Raw genomic sequence first — 18,540 nt, forward strand, 5'->3', positions numbered from 1 at the left:
AAATGTCAGACTATGGGCAGGGGATGAGCTCTGACAAACTGCTCCAGACATGCTCAGTTTACACTCCCCCAAGATACTCATGACAAACTCCCTGTAACCTTCTCTTAGTCAGGACAGTGGGAACATTTGAAACTTCCCCACTGCAGTCACGTTTCACCAGAAATTCATTTCTCCTGGATGGTAGAGGGCATCAAAAATGACATACATTCCACTACAAAAATATATGGACTGAAACCAGTGCAAATGGAAATCTTGCTGTAGTACTGAAGCGTATCCTGCCTATTTAATAGAAAATGCGATGCTGTTGTTACTGTGTGCGCTAACCTGATTACTCTCTGTGTGTGATTGTGTGTTGGCAGTATAAGGGCCAGGCAAACCTGCATGTGTTTGAGGACTGGTGCGGCTCCTCCATAGCCCAACTCAGAAAGAACCTGCACTTCCCTCTCTACCCTCATGTAAGTATTACATGACAGACTGACTGACCCTCTGTCTTTTACTATTCTGTGCTTTTGTGTATTAACACTAAAGATACATTAAATTGACTGTTCACAAATCCTCTTCCTCCTTAGTTATTGTCGCTACACCTGTCAGGCTCTCTATTCTCTCACAGCACATATGCAGTTTACAATGATAACAGTGGCAGATTTGCCATTGGATATTTTTAGTGACCTTTGAAACAACGAGTTATTAACTTCTGGCAGAGGAAGGTAAACGTGGATTTTCTGGCTGAAGTGACAGCTGTCACTACTAGCTTCTATGAGCTGTTGCAAGCTAGCTAATTAAGCTAACTTTAGCTCCATGAGTTAGTTGAACACGTACGTCATTTTTGACCTCATCATGTTTCAAGCTTACTTGTCTTAAAATGGGAACCCTGTAAAAGGGTCTTCGTTATGCACTTAACAGGCCCCATGATATTGTGCTAAAAGACTGAGGCTATAGTAGGATGTCCCAGGTTAAAAGTCAGCATCCTCACCACGATCAATGAAGAAGATATGGAAATAAAGTGTTTTCTATTTGGCAGCCTAGCTTACATATTTGGATAAGCAAGACAAAAGGTTAGATTTATGCTTTATTGTGTGTGTTTTTAAAACAGTATGTTTCATGTTTAACGTTAAGAGTTTAGGCTTTAAGGTTTGCAACTTACCAATGTGTTTGGCGAATGGAAAGCTATCTGGGGTAACAAATTTGTGGCTAGGGTTGCTGGCGTGTAGACTTCAGCAAATCTAATTAAGAGCAAGACGGAGCTGTAAACATTAGCTTACATGCTGACACAGCAGCATCCAGGACCAGCTTCTTTTTCTTTGGTAGTAAGCTTGTTAGCAGGACATGCTAATGTTTGCAGCTCATTTCAGAGCAGACAAACAAACAGTTTAATCCATTACTTACACTTTTGGTCTTGCATTTTTGGTTTTCATTTAAAAAGGACACCATCCTCCTAACACACTGAATATTTCTCTCATTCAAACCCCATGCACACTGCTTCGACAAGTGTAGAAATCCACTGCTCGACAGGCCTGCTGTGCCTAGTTACGGTTGTTAAGATATGATTGGACAGTGGCTGTTTGGTGGAGGGGTTTAGCAAATGGTCAACTGGTAAATAGGGTTCAGTCACATACAGGGTTTTTCTTCTATTTGTTAATGCAGCAACTGATGCATGATCTGATTTTTTTTTTTTTTTTTTTCTGTTTTTTACTGCAGACCAGAACCACAGTGAAGAAGCTGGCAGTGGCTCCGAAGTGGAAGAACTATGGCCTGAGAATATTTGGCTTCCTTCACCCTTACAGAGACGGTAACTAGCTTCTCTTATTAGCGCGTCCCCCCTCTGAGGTTAAGGGCCTTAGAGCATGTCCCCTTTATAAGAGGAGACAATTTCCACAGGCCCTCTTAATCCGGATGCTTCAGAGCCACTAATATAGTGGTTTTTCACATTTTTATTAGGGCAGAATGCCTGAGATCTCACAGATAATTCTCATTGCATTACCCTCATAGCCTTACCCTCGAGCCCAGTTGCTATGGGAACTGACAAGACCTAGCACCCGAGTGCCCTTAAACAAATTGCAGAATATGAAGTTATTAATTAGATAATTGTTCATTTAAATCTCCTATGTAGCTTTCACTGGTGGTATGGCTCTCTCCAGCCGATGGCTCAAAGGATATAATATCTTCAGGATTCTGACAAGCAATCTACTAAGTGCCCATCACCTCACACTGCTAGAGACAACCTTTTAGATGCTACTGTAGATTGAGTGTTAAATAATCCGAGTTAGCCATGTAGAAATGCTTGGAGGTTTACCAGATTGCAGACAATAAATAATCTGGACTACTCAATGTCACATGACATTGATCCTATCCGTAGGCCTTTAGTTTATCCATGAGAATGCAGCTGCTCCTTTATCATTCTGATTTCATCAGATTCAAGTATATTACATATGTGATGTATGCCTAGATTTAACCAGGTAATATTTAGATTTTGTATGCTGTTTAAAATATGTCTGTCTGGAGAACACACTCCAGACACTGTATTAGAATATCTACCAGTACTATATACCATACAAGTATATCTGCTACTAAGTATACTGTACAGTGCTGTTTGTCACACCCAACAAATCCTGATTTTCTCACCCCAGTCTTTAGATGACAAACAACTGCCAAGTAACACTTCTGTGCACTGTTTCTTACTTTTCTCAACATAGAAAGAAAGTGGCTCAGAAAACAGTCGCTTGGGGTAGAAAAGATTTCTGCAGCTCCTACTGTTAATAATTTTGTTAGACTAAATTGGAAACTTGTTCACAATCCTCAAGTATCCTATCTATCCACTTATAAAAGTGGACAGCTTTAATTAACTGGCTTTCCATGCTCCTTCCAGTTTAGATTTATGCACAAATGTTCATTAGAATTCACATAGTTGTTGCATATGAATTGGAAAATTGAGTTGCAGCAACAATACCACTGTAGTATCACTGTGGCCAAATGTGTAATCTCAGACAAATGCCAGAGGTAGTCTGGGCGTCAAATTGTAGGTGCATTTTTACACTTTTGAGGTAATACTCTATCTGGTTACACTTATCTTCGATCATATATATCTAATTCCACTAACACACACTTTGATCATTTTTTTTCCCCTCCAGGTGATTTCCAGTTCTCAGTATCGTCTGATGATAACTCTGAACTCTGGCTGAGTCCTGATGAAAGCCCTCTCAATGCCAGACTCCTGGTCTATGTAGGACAGGTAAGCACTGTGCTGCATTCTTCTATAATATCTGAACAAGAGGGAATTACTCCACTGAAAATCAACATCGTCCCAGCATTTTTTATGCTTTGTGATTCTCAGTAAATTCAGGAAGTGCACATTTCCAAAACTATGAATATATTCCTTAGTTTTAACTAATATTGCTTAACAACAAGCTTTTACTCCAGGAGGAAACTGAATCACCTGGGGCCTAAATATTTTCGAGCTCCTCAATGTCATGACATAAACAGAAAATAACACTTTGTATGCTATATAGCTCTGGGAAAGCACTTCCACTGTACAATATGTGCAGGGAAGCTAAAACCTTATAATTAGACTACATAGTGACTTTATTATCTGATATGATATTCAAGCTGAGGGTGACTCATAGCTCTAAATGGTGTCTAATGGATTCCACTCCTTGCTAGAGAGTCATGCTCACAATGACAGATCAGATATGGGAACATATTCTTTTTGAAAAGTAGTTAGTAATATTGCTATGATCTGACATCCAGCTGTTTTTAGTAAGAACATCGGGTCCTGACCAGTCAACAGCATAACCCTTTCATTCTGTCAGTGCTCAGCCTTACACCAACAGGAGGCACACTAAGAGATATGACCTTGTTTGTCTTTAGTAATCACCCGGTCACCCCATGTCACCATCGTAACACTTCACTCTATCACTCAGCTTTAACATATATCTCACAATACTTAAATCATCCTGTAGAACATCCTGTGAAAAATCGTTTTCCTTTTACATCTATCCTTGAATCACCCTCTGCTCACGATCGACTAAAAGTCAAGCTGTGCTGCTATTGCCTTCACTAATAAAGTTTCCTTGGTGAAACACTGAAACAATTGAAAAGAAAAGGATGCAAGAAGTTGCATGTGGTTTGAACCACATCATATGAGTGCTCTGGGCAAATGTGTGTTAAGAGCAAAGGTCCAGCTATGGAGCCATCTGTATTCCAACAGGATGTGAAGATGTCACCAGGTTCCATGGGAGCTGAGATTAATTAGCTGGCAGGGAATATTGATGTGACATTTAGCAGTGGAGAAATATCATCATGGTAATGGCAGGGGGGCAGTGCTATGACCAGGGATCATTCATTCTGCCACTGGCTGACAGACAGGCCTCACTGCCTTCCTTGTCTTCAGAGAGTCATTGTGTTTCACAGATAAAAATCTTACTCTGGACTCTGTTCCTCTTTATGTGACTCATCTGTCTATATCGGTTTAGGGAAAAAAGAAGTCTAACAAGAATGGTTTTCGCTTAGGGCAAGTAATGATTATTTCGAAAGAGGAGCTGAAATATTGTTTAAAATTGTTATAGGTTAGTTTTTCATATACAGTACATATTGATGTCCTTGCATATCACAGATTTTATGCCAAAAACCGATAAATCAGTGCTTTGCTAATCGGAGGAAGACTGCTTAATGCCATGACTGTTTTTAGGACCTTTGCCTCTAAAGAAGTCTTAAACTTTTCTTACCACTTTTTTAATGCTGTTTAAATCCTTCTAATAACTTGTATCTGTTCACAAAAATAAGATCATTATATGTAATTTTATCTGTTTTAAATGAATAGATAAAACATTTTAATGATTAAGTGAACACATTATGCTATATCCACCTGTCTGTTAGGTTAGTGTTACAGTAGTAAGCAGTAGTACACACAAACCGGCACATTTACTATGATCTCTGTTCCAAAGACAAAAAAAAAATTGATATTGAAAAAAGTCAAGGCTTGCTGGGTCTCAGGTAAGTTCAGGTAAGCGTCTTTCAAAATACACTGCATATCTTTATCTTCTAATACATAGTTTTATATACACAGTGGCATGAAAAAGTTTGGGCACGTGGTAAAAATTTCTGTTACTGTTATAGCTAAGTGAGTAGAAAATTAACAGATCTCCAAAAGGCATAAAGTTAAAGATGAAACATTCTTTTTGATATTTTAAGCAAGGTAAGTTTTTTTTTTTTTTTTTTTTTGGACAATTTTAGAGGGGAAAAAAGGAATGGAGCACAATACAAACGTTTGGGCACCCCATGAGATTTAAGCTCTCCGATAACTTTTACCCAGGTCTCAGCTCTTAATTAGCTTGTTAGGGCAATGGCTTGTTCACAGTCATGGTTAGGAAAGGCCAAGCTTTATAAATACTCTGACTCCTCAAACCTTGTCCCAAAAATCAGCAGCCATGGGCTCCTCTAAGCAGCTGCCTAGCTCACTGAAAATTATATTAATTGATTCCCACAAAGCAGGAGAAGGCTATAAGACGGTAGCAAAATGTTTTCAGGTAGCAGTTTCCTCAGTTCGTAATGGAATTAAGAAATGGCTGTTAACAGGAACGGTGGAGGACAAGCTGAGGTCTGTATGATGAAGAAAACTTTCAGAGAGAATTGCTCGTAGGCAAATCAAAACCCCTGTTTGACTGCGAAAAACCTTCAGGAAGATCTAGCAGACTCTGGAGTGCACCACCACTACTGTGCAGCGACACCTGCGCAAATATGACTTTCATGGAAGAGTCGTCAGAAGAAAACCTTTGCTGCATCCTCACCACAAAATTCAGCATCAGAAGTTTGCAAAAGAACATCTAAACAAGCCTGATGCATTTTGGAAACAAGTCCTTAGGACTGATGAAGTTAAAATAGAATATTTTGGCCGCAATTAGCAAAGGTATGTTTAGAGAAAAAGGGTGCAGAATTTCATGAACAGAACACTTCTCCAACTGTTAAGCACGGGGGTGGATCGATTATGCTTTGTTCTTGTGTTGCAGCCAGTGGCACAGGGAACATTACACTGGTAAAGAGAAGAAAGGATTCAATTCAATACCAGCAAATTCTGGGAGCAATCATAACACACTCTGTAAAAAAGTTGAAGATGAAAAAAGGATGGTTTATACAACTGGATAATGATCGTAAACAAACTGAAGGTTTTGCCATGGCCCTCACAGTCCCCTGACCTAAACATCATCCAAAATCTGTGGATAGACCTCAGTGCAGTGAGCAATGCATGCAAGGCAGCCCAATATCTCACAGAACTAGAAACCTTTTGCAGGGAAGAAAATCCCTCAAACAAGAATTGAAAGACTCTTAGCTGCTACAAAAAGCGTCTACAAGATGCAATACTTGCCACAGGGGATGTTACTAAGTAGTGACCAGGCAGGGTTCCCAAACTTTTGTTTTGGGGCCTTTTCCTTTTTTGTTATTTTGAAACTGTAATAGGTTGAAATAGACAAGTAATCTTGTTTAAAATATTAAAGAAATGTTTCATCTTTAACTTTATGCCTCTTTGGAAATCAGGTCATTTTTTACTTGCTTAACTATTCACAGTAACAGAAATTCTGACCAGGGGTACCCAAACTTTTTCATGCCACTGTAAAATAATAAGCCTAAAATAATAAATAATAAAGCCTAAATAAATAATTAAGCATAAATCTATTTAATAATTTAACAGTTCTGAATAAAAAGTGGTCTTCCTGTGGCTTAAACCTCAGAACATCTGAAATAATGACTTGAATGCAGCACGGACTAGACTGTGAGAAGGATCCCGTTTAATTGAGTGAGCTTTCTATAGTTTGTGTGTGTGTGTGTGTGTGTGTGTGTGTGTGTGTGTGTGTGTGTGTGTGTGTGTGTGTGTGTGTGTGTGTGTGTGTGCGCGCGTGTGTGTGTCTGTGTGTGTTGTGTTGTTTCGTTTTTTTTATAGCTGGAGGTTAAGAACTAGAAACTCCAATGTTTTGTGAAAATATCCATATAAATTTGGTGTCTTGTGCTCTGGCAGGTGCTGGAGTTATTCCGTGAGGTTAAGGATAATCTGAATCAAACTTTGACCCCCTGGCACAATGTTTGTGTAGAAACCAGGCTAGCAGAAAATTAGGCAGAGAAAATGCGACAACTTAAATACAACTTTGAAATCATTAGAGACTATGCCCATTGTGATTGTTAGTTGATTTCTAAAGTTTTCATATGTTTGCTCCAACTAATGACCTGACTCACTGCTCCAAAAATACAGATAGTATTGTAAAGGATTGCCTCTTCATGTAAGTAGTCACAGCATTGTCATTCGCGATAATGAACTGGCTACATATATAGAATGTGCTGCCGTGAGACATTTAGCTGTGACAGGACAAGAGGCAGGGAGCTGAAGCGTTTCCGTGGTGACCCCCATCAGCATTTTGTGGCCAGCTTTTTAATGATGTACTGAATGTGACTGATATCTCCTGATTCCCCACAGGGCAGCTTAATGAAATGATGACATCAGCTGTGGCGGTCCATTTTTGTCTATCTCACATACATCCATACAAAAAAAACCCCACAGATATACTATATGAAGACAAAGAAAAGTCGTCTACAGAGGTCCTTTAATCCTACTTCTCATAAAAAGACAAAATTGACCTTGAGTCACAGTTAGTTCCTCTGTTCAGTCCTTTACATGTACCAGCTGGTCAGTGTGTTGGGGGGTGGAAGGGTTTGGGGGAAGGTTGGATGGGTGAGGGGATTCTAATAAGAAAACTCACTTCGGTGCTGCCGTGACATTATCTGTGTGTATACGAATGTACTTAATGCGAGTGAGGATCATCCATTGTTCCGGCCTGGCATTAATCATATTTTTTGCCCATAGCTAATCTGTAATGAGATTTTCCTTCAATCAGAATGTCCAGACAGCTCCCGCGGAGCTTCCCACAGAACCAGACCAGACCTCGTCCGATATTGAGATAGCCTTATGAGTAGCACAAAGCACGTGTGTGTGTGTGTGTGTGTGTGTGTGTGTGTGTGTGTGTGTGTGTGTGTGTGTGTGTGTGTGTGTGTGTGTGTGTGTGTGTGTGTGTGTGTGCGCGTGTGTGTGTTCGTGCACTGATGTAGTGTGCGTGTCTGATGTGTGTCGTCATAAGTGCTGTGATATCTCTTCTGTCTGGTTCATAAAGCAGATAGAAAATGACAAACAGGAAACTGGATGAGAGAGCTGTAATCAATATGAGACTCATTCTCAGACAGACAAGACTTTGTCACTGTGGTAGTAACAGGCACTATTTCATAACTGTAGCAAACTTTAAGGCACTAAAGGAATAAGGTTATCCATATACTGACTTTTTCTTAATATGTGAAGAGTTTTGTTCGACAGTGATGCACCATCTAAAAAACAAACACCCATTTTCCCACATTGACTGCTCGAGTCATCGTAACAGATGGAAAAGGTTGATTTCAGGTATTAACATCTTTCCAAAAATAATGAATGGCAGATTATAATTTTAAAAAATAATAAATAGAAAATGGATTCCCCCCAAGATTAAAATTTTAAACCTGTTTAAGACAGGCAATCCATCAGAGCAAGCAGCATGTCTTTGTCTGCTTTTATTCCTGTTTAAGTTCCATTAGTCTGCGCAGAATATTGGTTTCAACCTACTCTTAACAGCTGCATAACCACCCACTGATAATGCAGCTCTGACAGCAGTAAAAATAGACTTGAGGATAACCGTGATGGATTACCAGACCCAAGCCAGTTTGAAGTATCTGCAGGTTGATTTTTCTTCCCGACTAAAATGAATGCAAATCGGTGACTGCTGTAGGAGGGAAAAACCACCATTCAAAACCCATTCATATGGACTCATCACATGAACACGTACACACGATCCCACTTGAAGGCACCAACCATTCCTGCTTCATCAAGTTGATTGCAGTTAGACCAGTGACATCATCTTGTTGTCTATTCTGAGGTATGTTTTACTGGAGCTTCTGAGTTAGTTAATGTATAACCTTTATTCCTTATGAATATTTTTGTTTTTGTAAAAGAAATTAAAAGAGCCATGTTGATTTTGAAATTTTGTTTTTGACTTTTGGAACTCTCCTAATGGATGCATACTTAGTTTTGAAACATTTTCCATCCTTAACACTTTGCTTTTCTTACCCTTGCCTCCCTACTAATCTAGTCAGTGACTTCTTTAAAAGTTTGGGGCCTGACCTTCAGTATCAGTGCTGTTCAAAAAGTATGATCTATTCCTCTAAGTTAAAATTAGAGTTGCAGGGTCAATAGTCTTTTTTTGTTTTTTTGTTTTTTTAACCATGAAGCCATAATTTACTTGAATAGTTACACCTGCACTTTTCCTGTCATGACTTGCCAAAATGCCCGTTTTTCTGTTTTCTGCTGACATGCTTATGAGTAGCATGAATGCAGTACTACTTTTCTCACGGCATACCCGTATGTCTTCGGGTTCTCGTGCACATGCTAGAAAACCATGTGAACAGGCCGAGTGTGTGCAGTATCTTCTAGCAGGTAAAACTTCAACGGTTAAAGTTCAATTGCAAAAACACAATGAAGGCGAGACAGAATAGCAAGAAGAAAACAGCACTCTGTTTCACAGTTATTTCATAGGTCAGCTGTTTCTCTAATACTTCTCTCGTTTCATATGGAGAGAAACAAAGACTTTATAGAAGAAAAAGGGTTGCATTAATATCTCTACTACACACTCATATTTGTTATATGTTTTTTACCCTGTTTTGTATGTCAATTTTGAGTGTTGCAGGGCCAGTGGCCATCTGAAAATGCATTTTATCGAGGTACCCACATATAGTATGTGGGTGAGGTTCACACAGAGGCACAGTGTGTGTCTTTGTATCTGTGCCATAGCGAAGAAAAAAAGAGAGAGAGAGAGGTTACATTAGAGCAAGAGTGAGTAAATTTAAGAAATTGAATCCCCAAGTTCCCTGCCTTATAGGAGACTTCTAAAGTAGACTCAAAATATGACAGTATGTCAGTGAGGGGGTGTGTTTTAAAATGTGATATGAAGAGTGTGTGTGTGTGTGTGTGTGTGTGTGTGTGTGTGTGTGTGTGTGTGTGTGTGTGTGTGTGTGTGTGCGTGCGTGCGTGCGTGTGCACGTGTGTGTGTGCGCTGCCCCTACCTGGCCACTTGCTTTCTGATTTACCTCATGCCTACTCTAGTGAGGAGATGCTGCTCTCAATGAGGAGTGACTCATCGTTCAGTGGGAAATCATGTCTGTGTGAATGTCTGTGTATGTGCGCACGTGCACGCGTGTCTCATTTCTAAACTGCATGTGCACGTGTATCTTAGAGAACACCTGCCACTTTCATTGCAGAGCTGAAATACTGCAGTGTTTTGTCCTTGTAACAATGTCTTTGATCACTGCCTTTGTTCATGTAAAGCTGACTAACCATCTGACATGGAAGAAAAGAATTTAAAACCTGTCATTTTGGAAGGAGATTTGCTCCTTGACACTAATGTTTTTTTTTTATTTGTTTTTTTTTTTTTTTTGTCCTTTGTGCAAAACTACATACTTTAAATACCTTCAATTTACTTTTTTTTTTTTTTTTTTTTTTTACAGCTGCTCACCACCAAAGAATCTAGGTCTTACAAAACCCTGTGAAGTGAAGGAGCTGGATAGACGTGCAAAAAATGTTCAAGAGCTATGAAGTAAATCTTACAATACATCATCTGCAATATATTATGCCAGTCTAAGCCACTGCATAAATCACAACAATTTGCACAATATTTCAACATGATTGATTTGTATGTCCTCATAAATTAAAAAGTCACAGTTTTGAGGTCACTTGAATTTCACTTCTCAGTAGAAAAGGCATCATTATTTTAATTATTATCCATATCAGGATGACATTTAGCCTCATGTCCACTCTTAAAATGAGGTGAGACCATTTCCTTTTGCTTCCACTGTCGTTTCATTCCTCTTATGAATTTACATTTACTGTGGGAACAAATGAAATGATCATGTTTTACACCTGTACATAGATTTTATTTCATTTAAAGATTTACTGTATTTAGAGTCTGCAGTAGATAAGAGATGAATATTTTTGCAGTTTTGCCTTCTCTGTGAGATCACACTCTTTTTCATCTGGGGCACAACAGCCCGTTCGGGAGAAAGAAATTCACTCAGGGAGGATGTAAACATGTAAGTACACCAGCTAGAAGCATTTCCAAGTTTCCTATTTATATTCAGTGCAAGGTTTTAGGTCCTAACTTTTTTTTTTCTTTTTTTTTTGTCAGTCTGCTTTGAAAGATTTTAAAGTTCTGCCGGGGTGCCTACTCCATTCAGCTACGATTTTTCAAAGTTCTTTAAGTTTCACTGAAGGTTGGCTGCCTCTCTTTAGAAACCAACAGCACTTTGCAGAGACATAGATTTTATTTTAATGATGATTCTTTTGAGGGAGACGAGCTTAAATGAGGTTCTACTGCACTACTTTCTGTAGACTTCCCTGTCAGTAGTTAGGATGAGCTAAACAAAACATAATGAAAACTTAAAGCATTCTAGGAGTTCAATGAGTTACAGTTCTCTATATTTATGTAGAAACCAAGGATTACAGCCCACGCTCAAGTCACCTCACAATATTCAAAGTAAAACACAAGTATTGTCTTTTAAACAAGCATAACAAGAGAATTGTAGACAGCACAAAAGAAAGCATAGGAGTATTATGTCTGTTGCAGATAATTAGGTAATGCAGTATTAACAGGTTGCATTGTTGGTGTGTTAATAATATAATTGTTTTTCTGAGCTGACTGGTCAGGCATGTTATGTGCAAACAGACGTATCGTATGTAGACTTTGACATATCAGCAGCAAAACTGAGGCTGTTTTACCACTAACATACAAAACCAGCCAACATTAATGGCATTTAGGAGAGGGATTAACGAGTGAAATGGGTAGCTATGGTGCTGGTTTACCAATAAGACCACTGAACCCATGTTTACGGGTCTTGGGGAGTACTATTGCACGTGTGGAAAAAGTTGTATAAAACCTTTTGTGACTCATCTCGAATATACACAGTGTTAATGTAACACTTTAGTAAATCCGTGGAGGACTCTTTTAAAACAGTCTGATGTCTGATGGTCCACAGACCGTCTGATGTACTGTTGTCCATGGACCATTTGCTGTGAAATTTAACAACCATAGACGCTAGTTAAAAACTTGTAGATTGAATGCTCACCCGAGACCGTATCAGCATCACATCTTTTATGCTCTCCACTCAACATTTGGCAACATCAAATAACTGCCATTGGAAAATCAATTTTAAAGTCAATACACGCTTAAATGTTTGAAAGAAAAATTTTCATCTTTAATGTACATGTAGTAAATTAAACTATGGGAGCTGTGTGAGCTTAATATATATGATCTTTTATTTATTATCATTTTGTAATTTAAATATTCCCTGCCAGGGATTTAACTCCTACCTATTTTCTTCTTCTTGGCTGGATAAGGAATATATGTACAGAGTGTTGGTGTGGAAATGTGCTACAGCGGCAGCATGCTGTAGGCTTCAGAGTAAGGGCACAGTAGCACACATTGTGTCTTCCTCCTCTCCAGCCAAATGCTTCACAGAGACGCTCAAAGGCTTTAACACTTGCCAGGAGCCTGGTTGATTTTGGACAGACATTACTTCCTGTTTTTGAGGGGTGTTTTTTTTTCCCCTTAGTCGCTCTCTTCACACGTCAGCAAATACACTCAGAGGTGCCATTATATAATTGCTGGTTCATATGTGTGTGTGTGTCATTATCTTGTAGGTGTGTGTTACCTGCTCTCTATGAAAACATCGTAGGGCCCAGAGTGTCAGGATCAGTAGCTATTTACGAGCTGAAAGGCTCTTCAGATCTGTCACCACCACACGCCACAGTGTTATCTGAACAGTTTCAAATCTAGACGTGTGGCCAGCACAAACAATTAAAGGCATGCCCACTGTGATCTTAGCCTTATTCTTTCATTATGGATCAGCAGCAGCAGGGGGCCCTGATTAGTCGTGTTGGCTTGCTGAGGAAATGAGTGGGCACCGATTCAACCGCAGGGCTGAAACAGGAGCCCCATGGTTCCCGATGAGCCGGCTTCTTAGTGTCAGTATTGGCAGGGAATCGCCCTTTCTCATTTTCTGTCAGTTTATAGCCATTAGCTCTCGTCTGTTCCTCACTTTGCTTATAAGAACTTGCCTCCTGATAGACTCCCCCTGTTGCTTGGGGGAATATTATCTTGTTTTTACCAATTACTCTTCATTTGCTGTGCTATCATAACCACGTAAGTGATCAGGATCTTGCAGCGCCCCTTTTCAATCGGCCACTCCAATTTCTGAATTAAAAATGAGCTAACGAGGTCCACCTTCTTTATGGACAACACCCTCCCTAAATAAAGAAAGCTATTTCAGGAGAATACTCTTCAGTGTGCCTTAACATTTCTTAAACTGTTCTTATCGCCTTCTCTCACACGTATGCACTCTCTCTCTCTCCTTCTCTTTCTCTCACACTCTCTCTGATCTGTGTCTCCCGTCTTGTGTGTTGCAGCTGGGTACAGAGTGGACCGCTCCAGGCGAGTTCAGCAAGTTCAGGTCCCAGTCCTCCAAGTCTGTGCAGTAAGTACCTGTGACAACCACACACATTTCTTAACAGCAGGGTTATTTGACTCTCAACCCAATACTGAGTCCAAAACAAAGCCCTGTTAACATCTAACAGTAAGCGTCACCAGTATAGCATCTCTTAGGACTGGCATTGTGGCTGTAAGTAGTGAAGTATATCTCTACCAGTTAAACAGCAGCCTAAACCAGCCTCTTTTATATCGTCATCACCTCAAAAGGCTCTGACTGCTCACATGCAGGAGGGAATCCATGGCTCAAGTGTTCACTGGACACTGTAAAGCAGGTCTCTTCTGTGTATATCTATTGGTGCATGCGTGTAGTCTCATGTATGTATAAGTTAGCATATACTGTATAGATCAGTCTCATCAGTTGTCGGAGTGTGTAGGATCATAACCGTTGGAAGGCCTTTCGCTTTCAATGAAAGATGAGAATGTGTTAACCTATCCAGTCCTCTCAGATTGAACAGGTCTCTCTCCCTAATTGCTGGGAGCTGCTTGCATAAGAAAAGCACCCTTTAATGTGAGCGCTGATCTGCAGCCAGTTTGGTTCTAAAGTCATTGTTAAGTTGATATGATTATGCAGCAAGAGAAGAGATCCTAAGAACGGTGCTCCCATTCCTATGGTATCCCACATTTGCCCGATTTGATGAAACACACACTGTAGAGTGCTGCCTTAAATTATTCACACACACACACACACACACACACACACACACGCACACACACACACACACACACACACACACACACACACACACACACACACACACACACACACACACACACACACAAACAGCACACAGCACACACACACAGCACACACTGCCAATGGTGTTTGTAGTGAAGGTTCAGAATATTTGAGCACTTCTAAATGGTACAAGTTGGATGATGAACACACAACAAAGAAAAAGAAAAACAGTTTTGTAAATTTTTAATGGGTATTTTGGCTCTTTCAAAAGCATTTCTGCCGAAAACTGGATCATGGATTGAGTGTAATTTTCTGAATAAAAGATTCTTATCATGGTTTACTGATGTGGTAAATACAAGTGGTCAAAGCAGCCTTCTGAACCAATATTCTACTACTAGGAAGGATTGAAATATAGTAGTAAGCAGAAATCTTGTGATATGTTGATATCACAACATCACTGCAATGAAAACAAAATCACATGTATTCACGTGCAGGCAAATGACCTGTCCACTGTTGTGCATTGTACAGTATGACACCATACTGTTCATGTGTGTAACACAAAAGCCTCAAAACGGATTTTGTTTGAATTGGATCTTCTACGGAACATGTCAATTTGGAAAACAGAAATTTGTAGAACAACAACATTGTGCAATCATATTATCATGATACATTTCAGTTTAAAGTACATAAGTGATAACATTGTTGAGTTTAAGATGCACACATATAATGACATATCAGATTATGAAATATATGGTCATAATCTGCAACAGCTGATAGTGGGATTATTAATAGATGCATGGAGCAGGCGTGTGGATGGACCTCTTTGTTTGGTGATAGAGTGGGTGCAGTGGGATGAGACAATTTGTGGAATATTAGAGTGATTCAGGTACCATCTTTGAAACCTCTGCTGAAATCAGTTTTAGTACATTTTAATGAAATACAGCACATACACACACACACACACACACACACACACACACACACTGGAGGTCCTGATCCTTCACGTCCCAATGGCCATTTGTCTAATGTGTGTGACAGTTTTTTCTTTTTTTTAACATCTGCTATAATTGATTTTTTTCAACTAAAATAATTTAAATGACTGCATCCAATGAAGCATTAAATCCTAGCATCAGAAAATAAAAATTAAATAAAAATGAAAATGGTATTGTCAAACTATCAAACAAAAATATGCACATCAAAATTATTATTTTAATAATTATATTCTAATATATTTGAATTAGTCATTTTAATATACTTTAATTAGTTGCTGATATAAAAAATAATGCCTGCTGATACACAGTCATGTCTCGTGCAGGACAGTCATACACATAGACATGTTGTGTCAATATAATGAAAACCACAAAGCCCAAACTATGAAAAACAAATGAGATGGAACACACTCGGTGTATGTGTTTCATGCTTACGATACATGCAATACAGCCTTTGTTGTGACTGCAGTATTAATTTGACATTAATGTTAATTCAGTCTGACTCACTGTATCACTCCAAGGTCTCATAATGTGTCAAGGTCTCAAAAATGTGTATGTATCACTATGTGTCATTTTGAGTAGGGTTATTAAAATGCATGAAACCGCAAGAAAATATTCAATGCTCATTAAAAACCATACATCTGTTGCACATTCTGCCTTCTCTTGGTGCACATAGACACACATAGACACACATAGACACACTTTTCATAATGAATGAAAATCCATTAATGACATAAGGGGCTGAACACAGGCCAGGACCTGTTGGCAAGTGTTCCTTTTTGTCTGTGCGAAGGATTAACTGGGCCTGGTTAGCACAGCAGGCGCACCGCACTACAAGGGAGTACGGAGAGATGGCAAAACATAAAGCAGAAGAAGAAGAGAGAGGGGGAGGAGGAGGTGGTTGGAAGTTTTTCTGTTTTCTCTTCCTGTCTGACAAGGGTCTTGCGTTCTACGACAATAACAAGACAACAACAAGTGGGGAGGCAGAATATGGCAGCAACATTCAGATGATTGCGCTGTGGATAACTTTGAGATCTGATACTTCAGCGACAGAACCTTACGTGCACATACGCATGCACAAATTTTTGCTCACTAGTTGCTCTCAAAATCTTTCTGTCTACCTCGATATGTGAAGTGATTCATGATTCCACTATCACGTCATGAAACATGGTGCACCAGAGATGAAAAGGCTGGGAAAACTGAGACTAAAGTCAAATCTGTTTTTATTTTATAGCTATACGTTATCACGTGGTTTAGAGGAAATGTGTCAAAGACTGCGTGAAAGTCTATCTTAAGATACTTAGACAAAATCTGGTTTAATGTTTCTGTGTGTGGGCATGCGTAAGACAACATGTAACATATTTTTACATACAAGTAAATACATGCCTCTGTATTAATGATTCCTCTCTCATCTAATGACTTAATTGAAAGATCCCAAATCAAAGGCAGTTCATTTGTCATTTTCCACATGGTCCCTCTTGCTGCACTGTGCGATATGCATCCCTCACCCACCATTACACTCGACCTGGTTTTAGCAAAACTGATGTGCTCCTAAATGCGGCAAATTGTGTGTGCAGCAGGATTAATTGTTATGCATTAATAAAGTGGTATTCCTCACACTGGATGGGATAGAATTGAAATTAGCAAATTAGCAGTGCAAAACAGAACATTATATCATTATCAAAAAAAAAGAAAAAATCATCAGAATATGTGTAAAGTAATAATAATAATAAGGCATTAGACAGATTTTATCACCTGATAATTTGAAACATTTGTTAAGCCTGATAAAATAAAGAAATAATTGGACAAAATGAATTAAATTAGGTGTTTCTATAGTATTACACTCAATTTGAAGATGGAATGCAACTGAAAATTATTAATCATTACACATGAGGCTACGGTTAAACCTTGGCAGTGTGATCCACTTGTGCACCTCGTTTTTGGAGATTAAGTTAAGTGCCATTTCAGCCTATTTGCTCCATTCTACCAAAGTTACACAGCTTTGATCAAAAGCTGCAATTTATAACAGCTCCCAAAGTTTATGTGCTATTGTCTCTAGTTATTATCGTATTGGGCCCGGAACAGGATGAAATGGAACAAAGCTAAAGAAAAAAAGGAGTGTAAAGGATTGGGGTTGAATGGTGCAGAGCAGAACACAAGCAGACTGAGAGCAGCCCTCAGAAATGTAATTGAACAGAGGAGAGCAGAATGAAACACTTCCACTCTAGCAAGGTTTGTTTTTTTGTTTTTTTGTTTTTTTTTTGTTTGTTTCTTCACGCTTCGGACTGTTATTTATACGTTTCGGTTCATTGGAGCTGTACAGCCGACGGTAGTAGAGCTGAGTGAACAGTGACTAATGGCTGCTGCAGGGCTGAATCATATTGTCAAGGAATGAGGCATATTGTTGTTGAGGGGTTCACTTGAAACACTTCACTCGCCTGTTGGAGGTCTCCACGCAGTGCAGTCAGAGGCTACTGAAACCAGAAAACACACCTAGGTACATTCACACACACACACACACACACACACACACACACACACACACACACACACACACACACACACACACACACACACACACACATAGAGTATGTATAAAATCTAAACAGTCCCTCTGGGGTTGCTCTGCGTCTTGGATGACTGCATCTAGGGCTTTCAGGTGCACTAGCCTTATCTAAACTTTGCCACATTTTCCCCATCTGCCCTTTATTCTTTCTCATTGTCTCTCACTCATTTTTATGGCGTACTCCCTCTTTCTCAACCAGTCTATTGCCATAATGGCACTTATATTTGAGGATTGAATATAAAGCCGTAAAAGGGGAAGAGGAAGGAAAGGGTAAGGGCTTTCTTTGTGCCTATCTGGTCAAAGATTGACAGAAGTTATGTTTTTCCTTCAAATGCCTGTTCATCTCCGCCAATGGGGCGTGGCCTACCTGTTGCTGTGATGTGTGAAAGTCTGTCCTAGTTGTCAATTTAAAAGATGGGATGGACAGGAAAGTTGGATCAGTACACCTGTTAGGGAGATCTCATAGTCATCCACGCCACCTGGGTATGGCCACCTGCAGGTAATGACACACTATTTAGTGTGTGTGTGTGTGTGTGTGTGTGTGTGTGTGTGTGTGTGTGTGTGTGTGTGTGTGTGTGTGTGTGTGTGTGTGTGTGTGTGTGTGTGTGTGTGTGTGTGTGTGTGTGTGTGTGTGTGAGTGTGTATGTATTTATGTATGTAGAGGAGAAAGAGTTTTGCCTGTGTAGTAATTCTGAGGTCTGCTGAATAAAT

General features: G+C 39.4%; 1 protein-coding gene across 1 annotated transcript in view; it reads left to right on the forward strand.

Moving 5' to 3' along the window:
- Positions 1-18,540, forward strand: part of b4galnt4a (beta-1,4-N-acetyl-galactosaminyl transferase 4a) — a 131,880-nt gene that overhangs the window by 80,405 nt on the left and 32,935 nt on the right. Inside the window, 4 exon segments of the mRNA XM_040133915.1 lie at positions 360-455; positions 1,699-1,789; positions 3,129-3,229; positions 13,517-13,584. Coding sequence (XP_039989849.1) covers positions 360-455; positions 1,699-1,789; positions 3,129-3,229; positions 13,517-13,584 — 356 coding nt within the window.

The sequence above is a fragment of the Xiphias gladius genome, chromosome 8 (assembly GCF_016859285.1).
Source record: "Xiphias gladius isolate SHS-SW01 ecotype Sanya breed wild chromosome 8, ASM1685928v1, whole genome shotgun sequence".
NCBI classification, from domain to species: Eukaryota; Metazoa; Chordata; class Actinopteri; order Istiophoriformes; family Xiphiidae; genus Xiphias; species Xiphias gladius.